The sequence below is a fragment of the Amblyraja radiata genome, chromosome 2 (genome assembly GCF_010909765.2).
Source record: "Amblyraja radiata isolate CabotCenter1 chromosome 2, sAmbRad1.1.pri, whole genome shotgun sequence".
Lineage (NCBI taxonomy): Eukaryota > Metazoa > Chordata > Chondrichthyes > Rajiformes > Rajidae > Amblyraja > Amblyraja radiata.
Genome location: NC_045957.1, coordinates 4823624 through 4844754, shown reverse-complemented (window position 1 = coordinate 4844754; position 21131 = coordinate 4823624). Strand labels below are relative to the sequence as shown.

The 21131-nt window shown below is 51.5% G+C and overlaps 1 protein-coding gene across 1 annotated transcript; it reads right to left on the bottom strand.

Annotated features, from left to right (window-relative positions):
* Positions 1 to 1664: 1664 nt before the first annotated feature.
* On the bottom strand, positions 1665 to 20403 carry LOC116985822 (E3 ubiquitin-protein ligase TRIM39-like). The gene is made up of 6 exons (XM_033040888.1): positions 19959 to 20403; positions 15151 to 15246; positions 12683 to 12913; positions 5969 to 5991; positions 5027 to 5160; positions 1665 to 3099 (listed from the first exon to the last, which is right to left on the bottom strand). Exons 1-6 carry the CDS (start codon positions 20322 to 20324, stop codon positions 2579 to 2581), a joined length of 1371 nt encoding a protein of 456 aa, XP_032896779.1. The 5' UTR covers positions 20325 to 20403; the 3' UTR covers positions 1665 to 2578.
* Between the last annotated feature and the right edge of the window lie 728 nt (positions 20404 to 21131).

The following is a 21131-nucleotide window of genomic DNA, read 5'->3' as shown; positions in this document are numbered from 1 at the left end:
TGCCAATGGGGCACTGGTCTATGCCAATGGGGCACTGGTCAATGCCAATGGGGCACTGGTCTATGCCAATGGGGCACTGGTCAATGCCAATGGGGCACTGGTCAATGCCAATGGGGCACCGGTCAATGCCAATGGGGCACCGGTCAATGCCAATGGGGCACAGGTCTATGTCAATGGGGCACCGGTCAATGCCAATGGGGCACCGGTCTATGCCAATGGGGCACCGGTCTATGCCAATGGGGCACCGGTCAATGCCAATGGGGCACCGGTCAATGCCAATGGGGCACTGGTATATGCCAATGGGGCACCGGTCAATGCCAATGGGGCACCGGTCAATGCCAATGGGGCACCGGTCAATGCCAATGGGGCACAGGTCTATGTCAATGGGGCACCGGTCAATGCCAATGGGGCACCGGTCAATGCCAATGGGGCACCGGTCTATGCCAATGGGGCACCGGTCAATGCCAATGGGGCACCGGTCAATGCCAATGGGGCACTGGTATATGCCAACGGGGCACTGGTATATGCCAATGGGGCACTGGTCTATGCCAATGGGGCACCGGTCTATGCCAATGGGGCACCGGTCTATGCCAATGGGGCACCGGTCTATGCCAATGGGGCACCGGTCTATGCCAATGGGGCACCGGTCTATGCCAATGGGGCACCGGTCAATGCCAATGGGGCACCGGTCAATGCCAACGGGGCACTGGTATATGCCAATGGGGCACTGGTCTATGCCAATGGGACACCGGTCTATGCCAATGGGGCACTGGTCAATGCCAATGGGGCACCGGTCAATGCCAATGGGGCACCGGTCAATGACAATGGGGCACCGGTCAATGCCAATGGGGCACCAGTCTATGGGGCTCTGGTCAATGCCAATGGGGCACTGGTCTATGTCAATGGGGCACTGGTCTATGCCAATGGGGCACTGGTCAATGTCAATGGGGCACTGGTCTATGCCAATAGGGTATCACTCCTCACCTAATGATGGGCGAGAGCTGGTCTCGGCCAATGCGGGCTAACGCTGGGTTCAGAAGGATATGAACTAAATGGACACAAAGGGGATTTGCCCTACGTGCCAACATTGTGGAAATACCTTGTCCTGTTTCCATGTTGTGTTGCTCTATAACTCTTCATTTCAGAAGGGTGCTGTTTCTTTTGTTGCATGCTCACCTTACTGAACCCTAGGACAGCTGAACTGGTGCAGAGAGAGAGAGAGAGAGAGAGATAGATAGGGTTGGAACTTGTTCAATCCTGATACAACTGGACAGAATAGATGCAGGAAGGTTGTTCCTGGTGGTGGGATAGCCCAGGGACACAGGGTGGGCTGTGTGACACTATGATGAGGAAAGACTTTGACAAATCTGGCGCTTCTCTACCAGAGAAGGCCATTAAATATGTTCCAAACAGAGGGATATATTGTTGGGGTGAGTGGGATTAAGGACCAAGGAGGGGAAAGCTGGAATGTGGATCAATGATGGGCCAAATGGCCTGCTGCTACATTTCCCTATTGAAACGAGGTCATGGACAGTTTGGCGAGAGCATGGCTAATCGGTGCTCCTGTACTGATGGGGACTTGTGCTGTTCCTACCAAGCTAAACAGGACACAGAGCTCTCTGGAGAGGCTTGGCCTTGGCTTGCGCTCAAAGAATCCAAACATGTTTAATTGCTCAAGTTTATTTAGTGCAGAAATTCTTGACATCACAAAACAGGCGGCCAGTACAAAACATGGAGGATGCTTAGTTTAGTTTATTGTCACGTGTGCCGAGGTACAATGAAAAGCTTTTTGTTGCATGCTAACCAGTCAGCGGAAAGACAATACATGATTACAATCAAGCTATCCGCAGATGATGTTTTGTGCAAGATAGAGTCAGCTGTTGGAGGAGAGGTTTAAGACTGCAACGATTGTAATGCGTGATTGCGAATCCGCTTCTGGGACCAGCACGAAGAGCGTGGCCTGGCGTGGGTGTCATGTTCTGGGCTCAGGTGCTAGTGCAAGCAGTGAAGCAAGATGCTGGGGTTAGTTTAACATAAATCTTTAGCCATGTCTCTAATCAATCTCTCGTCCTGTTGCAGGTGTTATAGATTTCTCCAATAGATTGGTTAAAGATAGCTATTGAAGCATAATTTTTAGAAAGGCCAAGTCAGATGCTCAAAGCCTACAGGTCCCTCGAGGATGAGTTGGAATGGGTCAGCATGGACACAGTGGGCCGAAGGGCCTGTTTCCCATCTGCACTGCTTTATGACTGAGCACTAATTGTGTGGAGGTGGAATGTGGAATTTGGCTGGGTGGTTTTCAGTGCTGAGAAAGATTTGTGGTGATGAATGGGCCACTAGAGAGGCATGTGATGGATGTTTTGTATAGAAACTGGAAGTGGTTTAGTTTTATAGAAAAGATGCAGCGTACTGGAGTAACAGCGTGTAGGACAACATCTGTGGAGATTTGTGTAACATGTGTAATAGCTAGCGCTTTGGTGGCGTTTTGAGGGGTGAGGGACTTGGTGACAGACACACCCTCCCCTCTCCTCCCCGGGCATTGCGGGACAGAGAGCCGACCCTTGTGGGGCGGGTTGTTTCAGCAGAGTTTGAGGGAGGAGTTTCCAGAGCAGGAGAAGGCGGGGTAGACGGGCTCGGTGAATGCGGTGTGGAAGGTGTGGAGGTGGCGGTGTTGTTCTCCAACCTGGTAGAAGGCCAGAGTGCCACCCTCGTAGTCGAGCTGCAGGCGCACCCTGCTGGTGGCGGGGAATTCCAGCAGGTAGGCGTGCTGGTCGCAGTGGCAGGCGGTCAGCGTCCCGCGGTAGAAATACAGGCACCACGACTTGGGGCTGCTGGTGAAGTAGGAGCCCAGGCCGCCGCGCTCAATGCTGCCGTAAGCCACGCCGGCCCCCCACGCCACGCCTCCCGTCCGCACGTCCCACGAGTGGCAGCCCGCCGTGAAGCTCTGCGCACACAGCACCTGGTGCATGTTCTCAAACATCTTGGAGTTGTGCCACGAGTTCTCCCCCATGTAGCCAAACATCACAGTCTTCTCATCCTCCGACACGTTCAGCAGCCAGTACGCAGAGTCAGGGTCCAACGTCAGCGAAGACCACTGGGCTGGGGGAGGAGGACACCAGCGTTACCCTCACTAGCTCAGGAACAGCACGGAAACAGGCCCTACAGCCCAACTTGCCCACGCCAACCACCAAGCCCCATAGAGTTATGGTCATACAGCACGGAAACAGGCCCTTCAGCCCAACTTGCCCACGCCAACCAACAAGCCCCATAGAGTTATGGTCATACAGCACGGAAACAGGCCCTTCAGCCCAATGTCCATACAGCACGGAACCAGGCCCTTCAGCCCAACTTGCCCATGGCGGCCAACGTGCCCCATCAAGCTAGTCCTACCTGCCTGCATTTGGCCCAGATCCCTCTAAACCTTGATGGATACAAAAAAACTGGAGTAACCCAGCGGGTCAGGCAACATGTCTGGAGAAAAGGAATAGGTGACATTTCAGGTCGGAGCCCCTCCTTGGACTATAAACCAGCACCTCCACATTCTCTAAACCTTTCCTATCCATGTACCTATGCAAATGTCTTTTAAACGTTGTCAGAGTACCTACCTCCTCTGGCAGCTCATTCCATATACCCACCACCCTCCTATTGCTCCTTAGATTCATATTAAATCTTCCCCCTCACATTAAACCTTTCTCCTTTGGTTCTTAATTCCCCACACTCTTGGTAAAAGAATGTCCATTCACCCTATCTATTTTGCTCATGATTTTGTACACCTCTATAAGATCACGCCTCCTGTGTTCTAAGGAATAAAGTCCCAGCCGGCCTTTCCCTATAGCTTAGGCCCTGCACTCTATCCAGTTTAATGACATCTTTCCTATATCAGGGAGACCAAAACTGAACACAATACTCCAAATGTATCCTTATTAACATCTTGTTCAACTGTGGAATTCTCTGCCTCAGAGGGCGGTGGAGGCAGGTTCTCTGGATGCTTTCAAGAGAGAGCTAGATAGGGCTCTTAAAAATAGCGTAGTCAGGGGATATGGGGAGAAGTCAGGAACGTGGTACTGATTGTGGATGATCAGCCATGATCACATTGAATGGCGGTGCTGGCTCGAAGGGCCGAATGGCCTACTCCTGCACCTACTGTCTATTATCTATTGTAACTTAACGTCCCAACTTCTTTATTCAATATACTGACTGATGAAGGCCAATGCTCGCAGTGGAAGCTGAGCCTCGGAGAAATATTGGGCATTGGATAACAATCTTGGGAGGATTCTCCACTCCCCAACTTGGAAGAGAGGATGAAGCAGAGTATTTTATTCTTGTGTAAGGGAATGGAGAACCAGAGGGCTTAGGGTTAAGGTGAGGTGAAAGATTGAATAGGGACCCGAGGGGCAACTTTTTCACACACAGGATGCGTATATGGAATGAACTGCCAGAGGAAGTAGTTGCAGCCGGTACTATAACGATATTTAAAAGGTAAATGTTTAGAGGGATATGGAGCACACAAGGTAAGGTGGGACTAGTGTAAGTGGGCAAGTTTGGCCTGTTTCTGTACTGTACAACTCTAAACCTGCAACCACTTTGAGGATATAACCACAGGGTAGATCAGGGTGGACCAGTCGACATGGTATAGGTGGGCATTTGAAAGGCATTTGGTGCAGTTCCAAACAGCTACACACAAGGTTCTATGCACTGAAACAGGCCGTTCAATCCAAGTTGTCCATGCAGACCAACGTGCCCTTTTTTAAACATTTTGCCCACATCCCTCTAAACCTTTCCAATTGTACCTGTGCAATGAAACATTATTCATGTTCCTACCTCTAGAGCTCTCTGTGTCAGCCCCTTCCATGTGACAAACTTAACCTTCCACTTTCCCCTAAAAATTGAGCCCTCTCACCGATGACCCTCAGTTCAGACTTCCCCCTGGAGTGCTGGGACCAGCCTGGCCATCCAGCTCATGCTGATGATTTTGCCCATCCTCTTGCTCCCGTGTATAAAAGTCCCAGCCTCCCCGCTCACTTACTGGTGGTTCCCAAGATGGCCGACTGGTACATGAAGGAGCTTCTCAGGCGTTTCTTGATGGCCTCCGGGGCACTGCACAGGTTGAGGACCAGCTTCGGGACTTCGGGAGTCGGCACCTTCTCCTCCTCCGCAACTCTGCAACGAGGTGAGATCTTCATCAGACAACACTGTGCTCCCTTCGCAACTAATCCACCCTCTCCCGCGCTACCCACAGATCCCCAGAGCCGTGCATCACAGAGAGGCCCTCCGCATGGCGTCATTGAACAGGCCCTTCAGCCCACAATGTCCTTGCTGAACACAATGCCAAGTTAAATTAATCCCCTCGGCCTGCACGTGACCCATATCCCTCCATTCCCCATATATCCAAGTGCCTGTCCAAAAGCCTCTTAAACGCCACTATAGGATCCCCATCCACCACAGCTGGCAACATGTTCCAGGCACCCACCACCCTGTCCTTTAAACTTGCTCCCTCTCACAAAGCTATGCCCTCTACTCTTTGACATTTCCACCCTGAGTAGGAAGAAGGTTCAGTCTACCCTATCTAAGCCTCTCAGAATTTTGGAAACTTCTATCAGGTCTCCCCCCCTCAACCAATGCCCCCTAACCTAGGAATCATTCGGATAAGCCTCCTCTGCACCCTCTCCAAAGCCTCCACATCCTTCCTGTAATGGGGTGACCAGAACAGCATGCAATGTCCTCTCCCCTTGGCCTCCCTCCTCAGCTGCCTCGCCTACACAAGAGAGAGGGGAGAATGTGCAAACTCCAGCGCCGGAGGTCAGGATGGAGCCTGGGTGCAGCAGTTCCACCCGCTGCCGACTGTTCCACTGAGTGTGCACGGCTTTTGTTTTCTGCGGTGTGGGAACGCTGGTCAGGGAAAAGTAGGCAGAGACCCTGATAACACTGTGAACCAACCCCTGCAGCAGAGTGACTGAAAGACACTTACTTCTGGAGGAGCTGGCTGGAGTCCTGTGGTGGGGGGGGGGGGAGGAAGGAGAGCAGAGGTTAATTAAATCACAGCCAGACTATAAGAGGGAACATAAAACACCACAGCACCGGAAAATAGGCCCATTCAGCCCGTGATGTGTCAATCATTACACTAAATGTAACAATCATAAAGTGCCTGTATTTGGGTTCCTGCATATCCATGTGTACATGTACAAGCCTCTCAAAAACCACGATCATATCTGCCTCCACCACCACCCCTGGCAGCACGTACCAGGCACCCACCACCTTCTGTTTGAAAATAACTTGCCCCACACATCAACCCCCTCTCCCCTCCTCCAACCCCCTCTCCCCTCCCCTTCACCCTCTCCCTTCCTCCCCCTCCCCACTCCCCCCATCTCCTCTCTCTCCCCCTCCTCTCCTCCCACTCCCCACTACCCTCTCCTCCCTCTCCCCCTGCTCTATCCCCCCCCTTTCCCCCTCCCTCTCTCCCCATCCTTTCCCCCCTCCCGTGTGTGTGTGTGTGTGTGTGTGTGGGGGGGGGGGGGGGGGGGTGGTTAGTGTGCGTGTGAAGCTGCAGCAACCCCCCCAACCACGTGTTGGGGGAACAGACCCAATGGGTCTGCACTTGGTCTAGTCTCCCTTAAATCTCACCTTAACGTTCTGCCCTCCAGTCTTTGAATTTCCACCCTGGGAGAAAGATTGAATAGCCACATTGCCCTTGCCTCTCACAACTTGTCTACTTTACCTGGTCACCCCTCACTGCAGACAGTTGAGGATGTTCAAAGGGCTGTTTATTGTCACGTGTACTAATTAAGGTACAGTGAAACTCGAATTACCGCACAGCCATACTAAAAAAAAGCACCAAGTCTCACAACTACACCAAAGTTAACATAACCATCCACCACAGCGGATTCCCCACGTTCCTCGCTGTGATGGAAGGCAATAAAGCCTAATCTTCCTCTTTATTCTCGGGGCGATTGAAGCTCCCGCTCGAAGCCTCCGCGTCAGGGCGATCGAAGCTCATGCTAACCAGGGACCGTGAGCTCCACGATGTTAAGTCCGCAGGCTCCCGCGGTTGGAGCTCCCAAAGTCAATCTCCAGCAAGAGGCCACCAACTCCTCAATGTTAGGCCGCAGTGTGGACGGAGATACGATACGGAAAATAAATCGCATCTCCGTTGAGGTAAGAGATTAAAAAACGTTTCCCCCAACACCCCCCCCACATAAAACATACATTTAACACATACTAAAACAAACAAAGAAGGAAGGAACAGACAGACTGTTGGCAAGGCAGCCAATGCTGGCCCCATCCGGATGTAGGCCAATCCATCCACACAGACCAGACTACCATCCACCTTCCCTCAACGACTTCCGCCCAGTTGCACTTACCCCCATCATCACCAAGTGCTTCGAGAGGCTGGTCCTGGCACACCTCAAAGGCTGCCTACCCCCCACATTGGATCCCTATCAGTTTGCCTGCTGCAAGAACAGGAGTACGGAGGATGCCATCTCAACGGCACTTCACTCCGCCTTCTCCCACCTCGACAACAGACACACTTACGTAAGAATGCTGTTCATCGATTACAGCTCAGCATTCAACACCATTATACCCTCTAAACTGATCACCAAACTCGGTAACCTGGGCATCGACCCCTCCCTCTGCAACTGGATACTGGACTTTCTAACCTACAGACCCCAGTCTGTTAGGTTAGACAAGCACACCTCTTCAACCCTCACCCTGAACACCGGCGTTCCACAGGGCTGTGTGCTGAGCCCCCTCCTCTACTCCCTCTTCACCTATGACTGCACACCTGTACATGGTACTAACACCATCATCAAGTATGCAGGTGATACAACGGTGATTGGCCTCATCAGCAACAACGATGAGTCGGCCTATAGGGAGGAGGTCCAGCTCCTAGCAGCATGGTGCGCTGACAACAACCTGGCCCTTAACTCCAAGAAGACCAAGGAGCTCATTGTAGACTTCAGGAAGTCTAGGGGCGGCACGCACACCCCCATCCACATCAACGGGACGGAGGTGGAATGTGTTTCCAGCTTCAGGTTCCTGGGGGTCAACATCTCCGATGACCTCTCTTGGACCCACAATACCTCAACTCTGGTCAAGATGGCTCACCAGCGTCTCTTCTTCCTGAGGAGACTGAAGAAGGTCCATCTGTCTCCTCAGATTCTGGTGAACTTCTACCGCTGCACCATCGAGAGAATCATTACCAACTGTATCACAGTATGGTATGGCAACTGCTCTGTCTCTGACCGGAAAGCACTGCAGAGGGTGGTGAAAATTGCCCAACGCATCACCGGTTCCTCGCTCCCCTCCATTGAGTCTGTCCAAAGCAAGCGTTGTCTGCGGAGGGCGCTCAGCATCATCAAGGACTGCTCTCACCCCAACCATGGACTGTTTACCCTCCTACCATCCGGGAGGCGCTACAGGTCTCTCCGTTGCCGGACCAGCAGGTCCAGGAACAGCTTCTTCCCTGCTGCTGTCACTCTACTCAACAATGTACCTCGGTGACTGCCAATCACCCCCCCACCCCCCGGACACTCCTCCCACAGGAAAAACACTATGTCTGTATACATGTAAATAGATTTATTTATTGAAATCATATTCTATGTCGCTCTTCCAGGGAGATGCTAACTGCATTTCGTTGTCTCTGTACTGTACACTGACAATGACAATTAAAGTTGAATCTGAATCTTGAATCTGAATCTCCATCTACACCACGCTGCCCCAGGTAAGCATCCAGCAAAACCAAGGACCACTCTTCTCCTGTCGGGCAGAAGCTTGGAAGCATGTACCTGCAGATTGAGGAACAGCTTCTTCCTCACTCTTATCCTACCTGAGCAACAATGGGCCATTATGGGCTCCAGCTTTCCTGAGGTCATCTGTTGCTAGCCCTGATGTGTTCTGCCCTTTTCCCACCTCTAGTTTCCCACTCCTGTACTCTCGTCTGAAGAAGAGTTCCAACCTGAAACGTCTCCTATTCTTTTTCCCTCCCTGACCCACTGAGTTACTCCAGTACTTTGTGTCTATCTTCTGTATAAACCAGCATCTGCTGTTCCTTGCTACATGTTGAACAGACTTCTCTGGGATGGATGTATTCCTGATCTCCCAATCCACCTGGTTGCTGCCATTGCACTTTTTCTGCAGCTGTGACAATAGACCTTTTGCTGTTGCGCGACCTGACTGTACTTGTGTGCAGTAAGTATGATTTGACTGGATAGTGCACAAAGATATTCAGTTTCAGTAGACATTACTTTAGTTTTAGACATACAGCGTGGAAACTGGCCCTTTGCCCAGTGATCCCCGTACAGTGAGACTATCCCAACGTTTAAGAAACAGATACATGGATAGGACAGGTTTGGAGGGATATGGGTCAAACCCAGGCAGGTGGAAGGAGTGTGGGTGGGACATGTTGGCTGGTGTGGGCAAGTTGGGCCAAAGGGCCTGTTTCCACACTGTCACTCTATGACACTGACACTATCCTACACGCTAGGGACAATTTTCAAAGACAATTAACCTACAAACCTGCATGGAGTGTCTTTGGAGTGTGGGAGGAAATGGAACACCTGGAGGAAGCCCAAGGGAGAACGTGCAAACTCGCTACAGACAGCACCCGTAGCCAGGATGGAACGCAGGTCTCTGGCGCAGTGAGGCAGCAACTCTACCGCTACATGTGCCTCTAGACGTGATGATAATATACTAGTCTCCAACCCCCCCAGAGAAAACACACCAGCCAAGTGTTCGAGCACGTTTCTGAGTCCTGCGAGTTATCAGAGGGAGCGTTGGAGGTGTTGTACCTGTTCCAGTCCTGGTCTGGCCTCTGATCTCAGTCCCAGCTCTGCCAACCCAAGCGGATTATCAGAGGGTCACCCCACGGGGAGGCCCAATGAAGCTCCCGCCCCAGAGGACAGGACTGTGCGGCCATGGTGTTGTAGCCCATTCTGTGTACCCTGTGGAAGGGAGGCATGTGTGGAGGGGCACAAAAAAGCTAGAGAAACTCAGCGGGTGCAGCAGCATCTATGGAGCGAAGGAAACAACGTTTCGGCCGAAACCCTTCTTCAGACTGATCGGGGGTGGGGGGGGGGCGGGGACAAGAAGGGAAAAAGGAGGAGGAGCCCGAAGGCTGGGGGATGGGAGGAGACAGCAGGGGGACTGAGGAAGGGGAGGAGACAGCAAGAACTAACAAAATTGGGAGAATTCGATGTTCATGCCCGCAGGATGCAGGCTCCCCAAGCGGAATATGAGGTGCTGTTCCTCCAATTTCCGGTGTTGCTCGCTGTGGCCATGGAGGAGACCCAGGGCAGAGAGGTCGGAGACGGAGTGGGAGGGGGAGTTGAAGTGCTGAGCCACCGGGAGGTCAGCTTGGTTATTGCGGACCGAGCGGAGGTATTCGGCGAAACGATCGCCCAACATCCGTCTCACCAATATAGATCTGTGTGGAAGGGCTATGGGGGGGGGGGGGGGGATCTGAACATAAGTAACATAGAAACATAGGTGCAGGAGTAGGCCATTTGGACCTTCGAGCCAGCACCGCCATTTAATATGATCATGGCTGATCATCTAAAATCAGTACCCCGTTCCTGCTTTCCCCCATATCCCTTGATTCCTTAAGCCCCAAGAGCTAAATCTAACTCTTGAAAACATCCAGTAAATTGGCATCCACTGCCTTCTGTGGCAGAGAATTCCACAGATTCACAACTCTCTTGGTGAAAAAATGTTGCCTCATCTCAGTCCTAAATGGCCCACTCCTTATTCTCAAACTGTGACCCCTGGTTCTGGACTCCCCCAACATTGGGAACATTTTTCCCACATCTAGCCTGTCCAATTGTTTAAGAAATGTATATGTTTTGATAAGATTCCCTCTCATCCTTAATTCCAATGAATGCAAGCCCAGTCGACCCATTATTTCGTCATATGACAGTCCCGCCATCCTGGGAATTAACCTGGTGAACCTACGCTGCACTCCCTCAATAGCAAGAATGTCCTTTCTTAAATTAGGGGATCAAAATGGCACACAATACTCCAAGTGCGGTCTCACCAGGGCCCTTTAGAATTCACATTTAACTACATTATACTGCATCTTCCCACTCACCCAACCTATCCAAGTCACCCTGCAGCCTTGTAACATCCTTGCAGCTAACACTGCCACCGAGCTTTGTGTCATCCGCAAACTTGGAGATGTCACATTTAATTCCCTCATCTAAATCGTTAATATCTATTGTAAATAACTGATCTCAGCACTGAGCCTTGCGGCACCCCACTAGTCACTGCCTGCCATTCTGAAAAGGACCCGTTAATTCCTACTCTTTGCTTCCTGGCTGCCAACCAGTTCTCGATCCATGTCAATACCCTACCCCCAATACCATGTGCTCTAATTTTGCACACTAATCTCTTGTGTGGGACCTTGTCAAAGGCTTTATGAAAGTCCAGATACACCACATCCACTGGCTCTCCCTTATCCATTCTACTTGTTACATCCTCAAAAAATTCCAGATTAGTCGAGTATGATTTCCCCTTCATAAATCCATGCTGACTTTGACTGATCCTGTCACTGCTTTCCAAATGCGCTGCTATTACATCTTTAATAATTGACTCAAGCATCTACCCTGTAAGGGTAACTGGTCTATAATTCCCTGTTTTTTCTCTCCATCTTTTCTTAAAAAGTGGAGTTACATTGGCTACCCTCCAGTCCACAGGAACTGATCCAGAGTCGAGAGAACATTGGAAAATGATCACCAATGCATCCACGATTTCTAGGGCCACCTCCTTGAGCACTCTGGCATGCAGACCATCAGGCCCTGAGGATTTATCTGCCTTCAGTCCCAACAGTTACCTAACACCATTTTCCGACTAATGTGGATTCCCTTCAGTTCCTCCCTCGCACTAGATCCACGGTCCCCTAGTATTTGTTTGTGTCTTCCTTAGTGAAGACAGAACCAAAGTACGTCTAACTGTTGCACCATTTCCTTGTTTCCCCATTATAAATTCACCTGTCTCTGATTGTAAGGGACCTACATTTGTCTTCGCTAATCTTTTCCTTAGTACAACAACTTAAACCCCTGTCCCACGGTACGAGTTCATTCCAAGAGCTCTCCTGAGTTTCCCCTGATTCCAACTCGGAGATTTACGGTAATGGCCACTCGTCGGTACTCGGGGCTCTCGTGGACATTTTTCAACATGTTGAAAAATCTTCACGAGTCTTCCCGTGCTTACCTGCCGTTAGCGAGTCTTCCCGAGTACCTGCCGGTAGCGCTAAGAGACATCCCCGAGCTCCGACGTACCCACTACGTTCACTCTCCGTGCTTACCACGAGTTTGATTTTTTTAAAACTCGGGAGAGCACTTGGAATGAACTCGCACCGTCGGATAGTACAGTGCCGGGATAAACTGCCGAGTAAATTCTGTAGCGGGATAAACCATAGGGTCATGTCTGACCCGGGATAACTGGGGTGAGGTTTGACCCGGGATAACTGGGGTGAGGTTTGACCCGGTATAACTGGGGTGAGGTTTGACCTGGGATAACTGGGGTGAGGTTTGACCTGGGATAACTGGGGTGAGGTTTGACCCGGGATAACTGGGGCGAGGTTTGACCCGGGATAACGGGTGAGGTTTGGCCCGGGATAACTGGGGTGAGGTTTGGCCCGGGACAACTGGGGTGAGGTTTGACCCGGGATAACCCGCAACCACACCTGTACCTGGATAAACTGCAGAGGGCTTTGCTGCACCAGGCTTCGTGTCTCGTCGTCAATCAGCTTGATCTGGTTCATCCTATGTATCAACTCGTCGCCGCTCCTCCTGCTCGGCACCAACACCTTCTCCCCCTCAGTGTCGATCACCTTCAGTGCACACTCCTCATCCTCCTCCAGACACTTCCTCCACTCCGTAAACTTCTTCGTCAGGTTTCTCTTCAGCTGGTCGATCTGTGTCTGGAATGGCAAAAGCCGGGAACGATTACGCCAGTGGCCCAGCAACATGAGGGTACAACCCCTCCGAGTCCCACAGAACACATTGCAGATCCTCAAAAGACCAGGACGGGACCTTCACAGTGAACAGCAGGGCCCTGGGGAATGTTGTAGAGCAGAGGGATCTAGCAGTGCAGGTACATAGTCACCTGTAAGTGGCATCACAGGTAGATAGGGTGTTAAAGAATGCTTTTGGTACATTGGCCTTCATCAGCCCGGGTATTGAACACAGAATGTGGAAACAAAGAACTGCTGATCTTCTATACCAAAGAGAGACACAAAATGCTGGAGTAACAACGTCAGGCAGCATCTCTGGAGAAAATGGATGGGCTACGTTTCAGATTGAAGAAGGGTCACCCATTCTTTTTCTCCAGAGATGCTGCCTGACCCGCTGAGTTACTCCAGCACTTTGTGTCTATCTATTATTGAGCATAGATATTGGGATGTTGCTACATTTGTACAAGGATTTGAGTATAAGAGCAGAGAGATTCTACTGCAGTTGTACAGGGTCTTGGTGAGACCACACATGCGTACGGTTTTGGTCTCCTAATCTGAGGAAGGACATTCTTGCCATAGAGGGAGTACAGAGAAGGCTCAGCAGACTGATTCCTGGGATGGCAGGACTTTCATATGAAGAAAGACTGGATAGACTCGGCTTGTACACGCTAGAATTTAGAAGATTGAGGGGGGATCTTATAGAAACTTACAAAATTCTTAAGGGGTTGGACAGGCTAGATGCAGGAAGATTGTTCCCGATGTTGGGGAAGTCCAGAGCAAGGGGTCACAGTTTAAGGATAAGAGGGAAGTCTTTTAGGACCGAGATGAGAAAATCATTTTTCACACAGAGAGTGGTGAATCTGTGGAATTCTCTGCCACAGAAGGTAGTTGAGGCCAGTTCATTGGCTATATTTAAGAGGGAGTTAGATGTGGCCCTTGTGGCAAAAGGGATCAGGGGGTATGGAGAGAAGGCAGGGATGGGATACTGAGTTGGATGATCAGCCATGATCACATTGAATGGCGGTGCAGGCTTGAAGGGCCGAATGGCCTACTCCTGCACCTATTTTCTATGTTTCTATGTAAGACGTTGGTGAGGCCACGGTTGGAGTATTGTGTTCAGTTTTAGTCATCCTGCTGTATGAAGGATGTTGTTAAAGCTGGAAAGGGTGCAGAGAAGATTTACAAAGATGTTGCCAGGACTCGAGGGACTGAGCTACAGGGAGAGGCTGGTCAGGCTAGGATGCCTTGGAGCGCAAGAGGCTAAAGGGTGATCTGATACAGGTGTATCACATCTTTTACCCAGAGTAGAGTAGTCAAGAACCCAGAGGACATGGGTTTAAGGTGAGAGACGAGAGATTTAATAGGAACCTGAGGGGCAACTTTTTCCACACAGTGGGTGTATGGAACGAGCTGCCAGAGGAGGTAGTTGAGGCAGGGACTGTAACCGTGTTTGGACAGGTACAGGGATAGTAAAGATTTAGTGGAGGTGACATGAAACATCACCTACAGATGTTCTACACAGATGCTGCCCGAGTTACTCCAGCAGTCTCTCTTTAGTAAACCAGCAGCTACAGGTCTTTGTCTGTAAGATTGAGTGGGATTATGGGCCAAATGCAGATAAATGGGATTAATCATTTGGGCAGGTACATGGATTGGAAAGGTTTAGAGCGCTGAAGTCTCAGAGGAGTTCTGAGGTACAACCCACACTAGGGGCACTACAGTCCAATTAACCTACAAACCCGCACGTCTTTGGGATGTGGGAGGAAAACCGGAGCACCCGGAGGAAACCCAGGCGGTCACAGGGAGAACGTGCAAACTCCACACAGACAGCGCAGGGTCAAACCCAGGACTTTGGCGCTGCGAGGCAGGAATAACTTCTGGAAAGGGGGACAGACCCTTTGCCAGCTGCACCACACTGACGCCCGAACAGCTGGAATCGGAAACTCTGCTCCCTCCTCTGTCCCACCAGCCATGCAGAGGAGTGACTGGCCACATCTATACAGCTGCTGACGCACTCTGCCAGACACTCTAATCCCGTGGTATTCCTGCACTGGTGTCCAGATCCCAAATCTTTGTCCCGGTGGGAGCTCTGGGCCACAGGAGCGCTTCCCAGGTTTAATCCAGTCGCCCATTTCCACTATTTCCCCGGATCAAAATCGGCACCCCCCCCCCCCCCCCCCCCCCCACCCCCACCCCCCATCTACCTTTATGTCCGACTCTGAGATTGTCATGTCCTGGTGCTTGAAGTGGCAATCCTGTTGGATTATACGCAGGTTCTCAACTTCCTTCTTCAGTTTCTCCTGTGGAGATGGTTTCAACAATTTAATGAAGAAAAGGAGATGCATCACAGCATGGTTTGGGAACAGCCCCATCCAAGAATGCAAGGTATTGTAGAGAATTGTAGACGCAGCCCAGACCATCACACAAACCAGCCTCCCTTCCATTAACCCCATCTACACTTCCCGCTGCCTCGGCAAGGCCAGCAGCATGATCAAGGTAGACAAAAATGCTGGAGAAACTCAGCGGGTGCGGCAGCATCTATGGAGCGAAGGAAATAGGCAACGTTTCGGCACGAAACGTTGCCTATTTCCTTCGCTCCATAGATGCTGCTGCACCCGCTGAGTTTCTCCAGCATTTCTGTCTACCTTAGATTTTCCAGCATCTGCAGTTCCTTCTTAAGCATAATTATGGACCAGTCTCACCCCCCCCCGGTCACTCCCTCTTCTCCCCTCTCCCATCAGGCAAGAGGTACAGAAGTGTGAAAACGCACACCTCCAGATTCAGGGACAGTTTCTTCCCAGCTGTTATCAGGCAACTGAAGCATCCTCTCACCAACTAGAGAGCGGTCCTGAGCTACTATCTACCTCATTGGAGACGATCGCACCATCTTTAATCGGACTTTACCTTGCACTAAACGTTATTCCCTGTATCCTGTATCTGTACACTGTGGAAGGTTTGATTGGAATCATCTATAGTCTTTCCGCTGGGCAAAGGCAGTCTTTTTTTTCAAGGTAAGGGGAACAAAGAACAAGAGGGAATAGGTTTAAGGTTGGAGGGGGAAAGATTTAATAGGAAAAACACAGATTACTGGAGTAACTCAGCAGGCCAGGCAGCATCCTTAGAGAACATGATCATCGGTAACTCGACCCAAAACGTCACCTATCCATGTTCTTCAGAGATACTCCAGCACTTTGTGTATTTTTTTCTTTATAAATCAGCATCTGCAGTTCCTTGTTTCTACAAAGATAGGAATCTGAGGGGCAACTTTTTTCCACACAGAAGGTGGTAGGTAGGGAACGAGCTTCCAGAGAGGGTAGTTGAGGCAGGGACTGATAACATTTAAGATTCACCTGGACAGGTACATGGAAAGGAAATATTTAGAGGGATATGGGCCAAGTACAGGCAAATGGGAGCAACTTAGACCGGCATCTTGACCAGCATGGACAAGTTGGGCTGAAGGATCTATTTCCATGTTGAATTGCACTCTGACTGAAGAAGACTGAATATATATATACATATATATATTTTACTGTTCCATTATTCTATGTTGGCTCTTCTGGGTGAGATGCGAACTGCATTTCGTTGTCTCTGTACTGTACACTGCACAATGACAATAACGATTGAATCTGAATCTGTCCCGCTGAGTTACTCCAGCTTTTTGTGTCTATCTTCAACTCAGTGACTTTATATTGTATCTTGTTATTGCTGCCCTTTGATTAGTTCCACATCTCTGTGCTCCCTGGTTCATTATCCTCGTAAACACAATTAAAAATGAAACTGTTGATGTCATTTTCCCTCCTGTGTATAAACCACACAGTAATGTCACTAAAATAGTGATAATAAACAATAGACAATAGGTGCAGGAGTAGGCCATTCGGCCCTTCGAGCCAGCACCGCCATTCAATGTGATCACGGCTGATCATCCACAATCAGTACCCCGTTCCTGCCTTCTCCCCATATCCCCTGACTCTGCTATCTTTAAGAGCCCTATCTAGCTCTCTCTTGAAAGCATCCAGAGAACCTGCCTCCACCGCCCTCTGAGGCAGATAATTCCACAGACTCACCACTCTCTGTGAGAAAAAGTGTTTCCTCGTCTCCGTTCTAAATGGCTTACTCCTTATTCTTAAACTGTGGCCCCTGGTTCTGGACTCCCCCAACATCGGGAACATGTTTCCTGCCTCTAGCGTGTCCAAGCCCTTAACAATCTTATATGTTTCAAGTGTCGGTTAGAGAAACCAAATGTCGATTAGAGAAACAGTGTTACTGCCACAGAGAAATGTTAGAGTTATAGAAAAAAAATTACAGATACAGAACGTTATAGCCACAGAAGAATTTAATGTTAGAGCATCGAAAATAAATACAGAATTTAAAAAGTTTCAGCTACAGGGAAATGTAATGGAACTCAAAAAAAATTACACAGGGGAATTTGATGTTAGAACTTCAGGATACACTCCTGTGTTTGGTCCATATCCCTCCAAACCTGTCCTATCCATGTACCTGTTTAGGAAGGAACTGTAAATTCTGGTTTAAACGGAAGATAGACACCAAATGCTGGAGTAACTCAGCGGGACAAACAGCATCTCCGGAGAGGAGGAATGGGTGACTTCTCGGGTCGAGACCCTTCTTCAGGCTGAAGGAGGTCTCAATCCGAGATGTCACACATTCCTTCTCTCCAGAGATGCTGCCTATCCCGCTGAGTTACTCCTGCATTTTGTGTCCACACATGTACCTGCCTAACTGTTTCTCAAATGTTGGGATAGTCCCAGCCTCAACTACCTCCTCTGGCAGCTTGTTCCGTGCACCCACCACCCTTTGTGTGAAAAAAGTGACCCCTCAGATTCCTATTAAATGGAGAGAAGGCAGGAACGGGGTACTGATTGGGGATGATCAGCCATGATCACATTGAATGGCGGTGCTGGCTCGAAGGGCCAAATGGCCTACTCCTGCACCTATTGTCTATTGTCTATTGTCTAAATCTTCCCCCCTTCACCTTGAACCTAGGTCCTCTGGTCCTCGATTCCCCTACTCTGGGCAAGAGACTCTGTGCATCTACCCAATCTATTCCTCTCATGATTTTATACAACTCTATAAGATCACCCCTCATCCTCCTGCACTCCATGGAATAGTCCCAGCCCACTCAACCTCTCCCTATAGATCAAGAGAATTACCAGAGAATTACCAGAGAAACAGTGTTACAACTACAGGGGAATTTGATGTTAGAGCTGCAGGAAATAATATTATTACAGCGACTGACAAATAAGTTGCAGCTACAGAAACAGTGTTACAGGCTATACAGGGATATATGCCACAGCTTCGGAGATAAAGGTGGTGCAGCCAGGAACAAAACGCGTTCAAGTTACAGGCAGATGGCCCACCCAGTTTACGCTGGAGTAACTAACTCAGCGGGACAGGCAGCATCTCTGGAGAGAAGGAATGGGCGACGTTTCGGGAGTGGATGAGTCTGAGGAAGGGTCTCAACCCGAAACATCACCCATCCTTCTCTCCAGAGATGCTGCCTGTCCCGCGGAGTTAGTTACTCCAGCATGTTGTGTCTATATTTCGCTTACTACCCTTCCACACTAGTTCTACGTTATCCCGCTTTCTCATCCACTCCAGACAATTTACACTGGGCCGATCAACCTGCACGTCTCCCGAAGATGCGAGGAAGGAACCCACGGGGAGAACGTGTAAACTCCACACAGACAGCACCCGGGTCTCTGGCGCCGTGAGGGTGCAGCTCTACCAGTGCGCCCCTGTAATTGTGCCCCTTCTACCAGTGCGCCCCTCTATATCCCACTCCCCCTCTCTCTACCCCCATACCCCTCTCTCCCCCCGTCCCTCTCTCTACCACCTCTCGCCACCCCTCTCTCTTCCTCTACCCCCTCTCCCCCTCTCTCTCTACCTGCCTGTCTCCCCCCTCTCTCTCCCCCTCACTCTCGCTCTCTCTCCCTCTCCCCCCCTCTCGCTCACTACCCCCCTCCACTCTCTCTACCCCCTGTCTCTCTCTACCTCTCTCTATTCCCATCTCTCTCTACCTCTCTCCCTACCCCCTCTCTCCCTACCCCCTCTCTCCCTACTCCCCTCTCCCCCCCCTCTCTCTACCCACTCTCCCTCTACCCCCTGTCTCCCTCTACCCCTTCTCCCTCTCTACCCCCTGTCTCTACCCCCTGTCTCTACCCCCTGTCTCTCCCCCTGTCTCTACCCCTTCTCCCTCTCTCCCCCCTGTCTCTACCCCCTGTCTCTACCCCCTGTCTCTCCCCCCTGTCTCTACCCCCTGTCTCTACCCCCTGTCTCTACCCCCTGTCTCTCCCCCTGTCTCTACCCCTTCTCCCTCTCTCCCCCCTGTCTCTACCCCCTGTCTCTACCCCCTGTCTCTCCCCCCTGTCTCTACCCCCTGTCTCTCCCCCCTGTCTCTACCCCCTGTCTCTCCCCCCTGTCTCTACCCCCTGTCTCTACCCCCTGTCTCTACCCCCTGTCTCTACCCCCCTCTCCCCTTGTCTCTATCCCCTGTCTCTACCCCCTGTCTCTCCCCCCTGTCTCTCCCCCCTGTCTCTACCCCCCTCTCCCCTTGTCTCTACCCCCTGTCTCTACCCCCTGTCTCTCCCCCCTGTCTCTACCCCCCTCTCCCCCTGTCTCTACCCCCCTGTCTCTACCCCCTGTCTCTACCCCCCTGTCTCTACCCCCCTGTCTCTACCCCCCTGTCTCTACCCCCTGTCTCTACCCCCCTGTCTCTACCCCCCTGTCTCTACCCCCCTGTCTCTACCCCCTGTCTCTACCCCCTGTCTCTACCCCCTGTCTCTACCCCCTGTCTCTACCCCCCCTGTCTCTACCCCCCTGTCTCTCCCCCCTGTCTCTTCCCCCCCTGTCTCTACCCCCTGTCTCTACCCCCTGTCTCTCCCCCCTGTCTCTACCCCCCTGTCTCTACCCCCCTTGTCTCTACCCCCCTGTCTCTACCCCCTGTCTCTACCCCCTGTCTCCACCCCATCCCTCTCCCCCTTGTCTCCCCGTGTACCTTGAGCGAGTCCCGGGCAGTATCCAGCGAGGTGACGGTGTGTTCCCGGTGAGATCCACTATCCATACACGATGTACACACACACTGGCCGTCCTGCTGACAGAAGAGTTGTAGGGGTTGCCCGTGTTGGGGACACAGCCGCTCGGCCCGTCCACCTGCTGCTGCTGTTGCTACATCTAGTGCGGGGAGCGGGGCAGTGACGGGGCCACTACAGGTGGGACAGTCCAGGCTGCCACCCAGCGCTGTATCCGAGTATCGGGCACAGTCGGAGCACAGGCGGTGACCACAGGGCAGACGCCGGGCGCTGGCACCCAGACCGGGGGAGCGACACACGGCGCAGTCCGACGCCGGCACCGGGGTGTCCATGGGCGGCGGCAGCAGCAGAGTGACCGCGGGGAGCCGGCACCACAGACACAGAGACAGGACAGCCCAGCCCAGCCCAGCCCAGCCCGGGGTTAACCCTTCCCCAACCCCCAGCACCACACACACACGCCCTTCGGCCCGGCCCCGCCCTGCTAGCCCAATGGACAAAAACTGACCGCTCCTCCCTCACACACGCCCAGTGTCCTCACCCCCCCCCCCCCCACACACACACGCCCTTCGGCCCAGCACTGCTAGCCCAATGGACAAAAACTGACCACTCCTCCCTCACACACGCCCAGTGTCCTCAACCCCCCCCCCACATACACACACACGCCCTTCGGCCCGGCCCCGCCCTGCTAGCCCAATGGACAAAAACTGACCGCTCCTCCCCCCCCCCCCCACACACACACACACACACACACACACACACACACACACACACACACCAACTAGACCAGCAAACAGCCCCTCACAACCCAATGGAGACCAGACAGAATGTGAATGGAGGAGTAGACTGGAGTTTAGAAGGATGAGAGGGCACCTCATTGAAACATATAAGATTGTTAAGGGCTTGGACACGCTAGAGGCAGGAAACATGTTCCCGATATTGGGGGAGTCCAGAACCAGGGGCCACATATTAAGAATAAGGAGTAAGCCATTTAGAATGGAGACGAGGAAACACTTTTTCTCACAGAGAGTGGCGAGTCTGTGGAATTCTCAGAGGGCCGAATGGCCTACTCCTCCCTGAACTTATGATGAAGGGTCAACACCCAAGCATCACCCGTTCCTTCTCTCCACAGATGCTGCCCG